Source organism: Babylonia areolata, chromosome 16 (assembly GCF_041734735.1).
Source record: "Babylonia areolata isolate BAREFJ2019XMU chromosome 16, ASM4173473v1, whole genome shotgun sequence".
Taxonomy (NCBI): Eukaryota; Metazoa; Mollusca; class Gastropoda; order Neogastropoda; family Buccinidae; genus Babylonia; species Babylonia areolata.
Window position 1 is genome coordinate 11,735,569 of NC_134891.1, and position 2,500 is coordinate 11,738,068.

The 2,500-nt window shown below is 44.2% G+C and overlaps 1 protein-coding gene across 1 annotated transcript in view; it reads left to right on the forward strand.

Annotated features, from left to right (window-relative positions):
• Nucleotides 1-2,500, forward strand: part of LOC143290751 (uncharacterized) — a 33,368-nt gene that overhangs the window by 5,607 nt on the left and 25,261 nt on the right. Inside the window, exon 3 of the mRNA XM_076600265.1 lies at nucleotides 2,259-2,500. This exon is cut by the window's right edge and continues 216 nt beyond it. Within this exon, the coding sequence (XP_076456380.1) occupies nucleotides 2,259-2,500 (242 nt within the window). The remainder of the gene's footprint in view (nucleotides 1-2,258) is intronic.

Sequence of the window (2,500 nt, forward strand, 5' to 3'; positions counted from 1 at the left end):
CCTTGGAAGAGCACGTCGGTACACTGACAGCGCCACCCTTTTTTTTCTTTTTTTTCTGCCTGCAATTTTATTTGTTTTCCTACCGAAGTGGATCTCACGATAGTAGTGGACAGTAGACAGTTCTTCTTTTTTTCTCCCTTGCAGAGAAGGTTATATTTGTCAAGAAACATGTAATCACATTTCACATTTGGGTAAACAATATAACAAAATACATTGTCCGATTCCAACAAAAACAATGAAGCATTACACCGTAGAATCTGCTTCAAGGAAAACACATAAACACTGACCCTCGCTTCACTGAAGTTATATCATTCATCCAACTGCAAGGTTTTTGTTTTTTGTAGACAGTTCTTCTGTCCCGTAGCCTCGCGGCCGAGGGGCGGGGCTCCACTGATGACCTGGCAACCAGTTGTCTCCACTTCTCACTACGTATCTCTCAAGGTGTCGCTGTCTCAGGCCCCTGCATTCTGGGATGCTGTCCTTCCATCTCTTGTTCTGTCTGCCTCTGCTTTTCCTTCCTTGCACTGTTGCCTTGTAGGAATGTCTTTGCAAGTCCCGCTGATCATAAGGCGTGCATGGATACGAATACTTCAGTTTGAAGTGGGCAGTTAAAAGACTGAATTATTCTGATTCTTGTTGCTTATAGTCCAGCCGACCGCTCAGGGTCATATCAGGACTGTCAAACCATACAAGTGCTCAACCGCGTCAACACAAAACTGTCACATTTACAAAAAACACACACACCCCAAAACAAAGAAAAACAACAACAAAACAACAACAACAACAACAAACAAACCAACCAACAAACACTAAGACAAACCCACAAAACACAGTTCATGACACAGTATGCCAACCATTTAGCTCCTTGTGGCAAATAAGACTAGGCCATGCTGAGTTCGCCAGCCATTACGTTTAATTTATCATCCCAGATTACACAAAATCGTAAAAAAAGAAAAACAACAACAACAACAAAAAAAACAACAACAACACCAATAACAATACTTCAAAGCCAAACAAAAAATACATTAAAAAGGCCAAATACCAAAATAACACTGCAGAATGGGCAGCTAGCGCCCATCCCAGTGTTTACACCTCACTACCTAATCGCCAGAGCAAAACAGCAAAGATAGTACACCAAACAAAATGTCCAGGCTTGCTTGAAAAAAGAAAGGGGAATGGACTGGGAAGGCAGAAAAAGCAGACAACAGTGATGGAAGATAGAAAAAAGGCAGAAACAAAGAGAGTGACAGAAAAGAGGAAATTTCTAGCACAGAATTTCCAGAAGGCGGGTATGCTATTTAGACTGAAAGACCCCCCGCATCCCCACGGGGGAAGAAGAGTGAATGAACGGATACCGGTATGGTGTTGGGGCGGGGGCGGGCTTTTCTTTTTAATGAGACTTTCAGACCCTGTTTTTTTATATTTTTTAAGTCTACGTTCTTCCCTCTGTCTATATCTGCCTGTTTGCCAGTCTGTCTCTCTGTCTGTCCGTCTGCCAGTCTGTCTGTCTCTCTGTCTGTCCGTCTTCAGACGTTCTACAGTCGGCCGCCGCTCTTTCTCTGTCTCTGGACCCCACACTTGGAATGAGCTCCCACCTTTCCTGTTGCTGAAATCTCTGCACTCAGCTGTTCCAAGGTGGGCCTTAAAACCTACCTCTTTCCACAGTGGTCCCACCCCTCCCGGCCTGCAGATTCTGTAACTTTCTATTTACACACATTATATATATATATATATGCATGTATGTATGTATGTATTGACACGTTTTGTGTTTCATCCATCAGAATCAGTTCTGCATACGTGTAAATGACTGGCATGAAAGAGCTTTAGGTTAGAATTGCATGGAGCAAATGAGACAGGACTGAACGGATTATTGATGAGATCCTAACACCAATCCTTCACAATTTTCATTTATTCGTTCATTTTTTCTTTCTTTCTTTCTTTCAACTATTCATTTATCTATTTGTTCGTTCATTCGTTCGTTCATTCATTCATTTCTTCGTTCGTTCTCGTCCTGTTTATATTCATTTCTCTTTGTCTCGTGAGAGTGCATTTGAAACCTGAATTGTTTTGAGGCGATACATTGTTGAATTTCAGAAAAGTTTCGATCTGAATAACTCGTGTCTGATCTTATCAACAAGTAATCTGTTTCCATTTCAGGCTGGGCGACACACACCACGAAAGACAATTCAGAAAGCAAAGAAGCCCATCCGGGATCCATACTTCCCGAACCAACTCCTCTCTCCAACTTCGCTTAAAAAAAAAAAAAAAAAAGGCAGAAACTATGCTTACCTCCTCCATCGTCTCACCCACCACCACCACCACCACCACCACTTATCGCCCCCTCCTCCTCCTCCGCCGCTGGAGGCTTGTCAGCCCTGCTCCTCACCTGCGCACTGGTCCTGTCCCCGTCCCCGGGAGGCGGAGGAGGAGGATGGGCGCTAACGGGCGTTCCGGGAGCCCTGGCCCAACCGTCGTCGTGCCACCGGACCGGGGTGAGCTG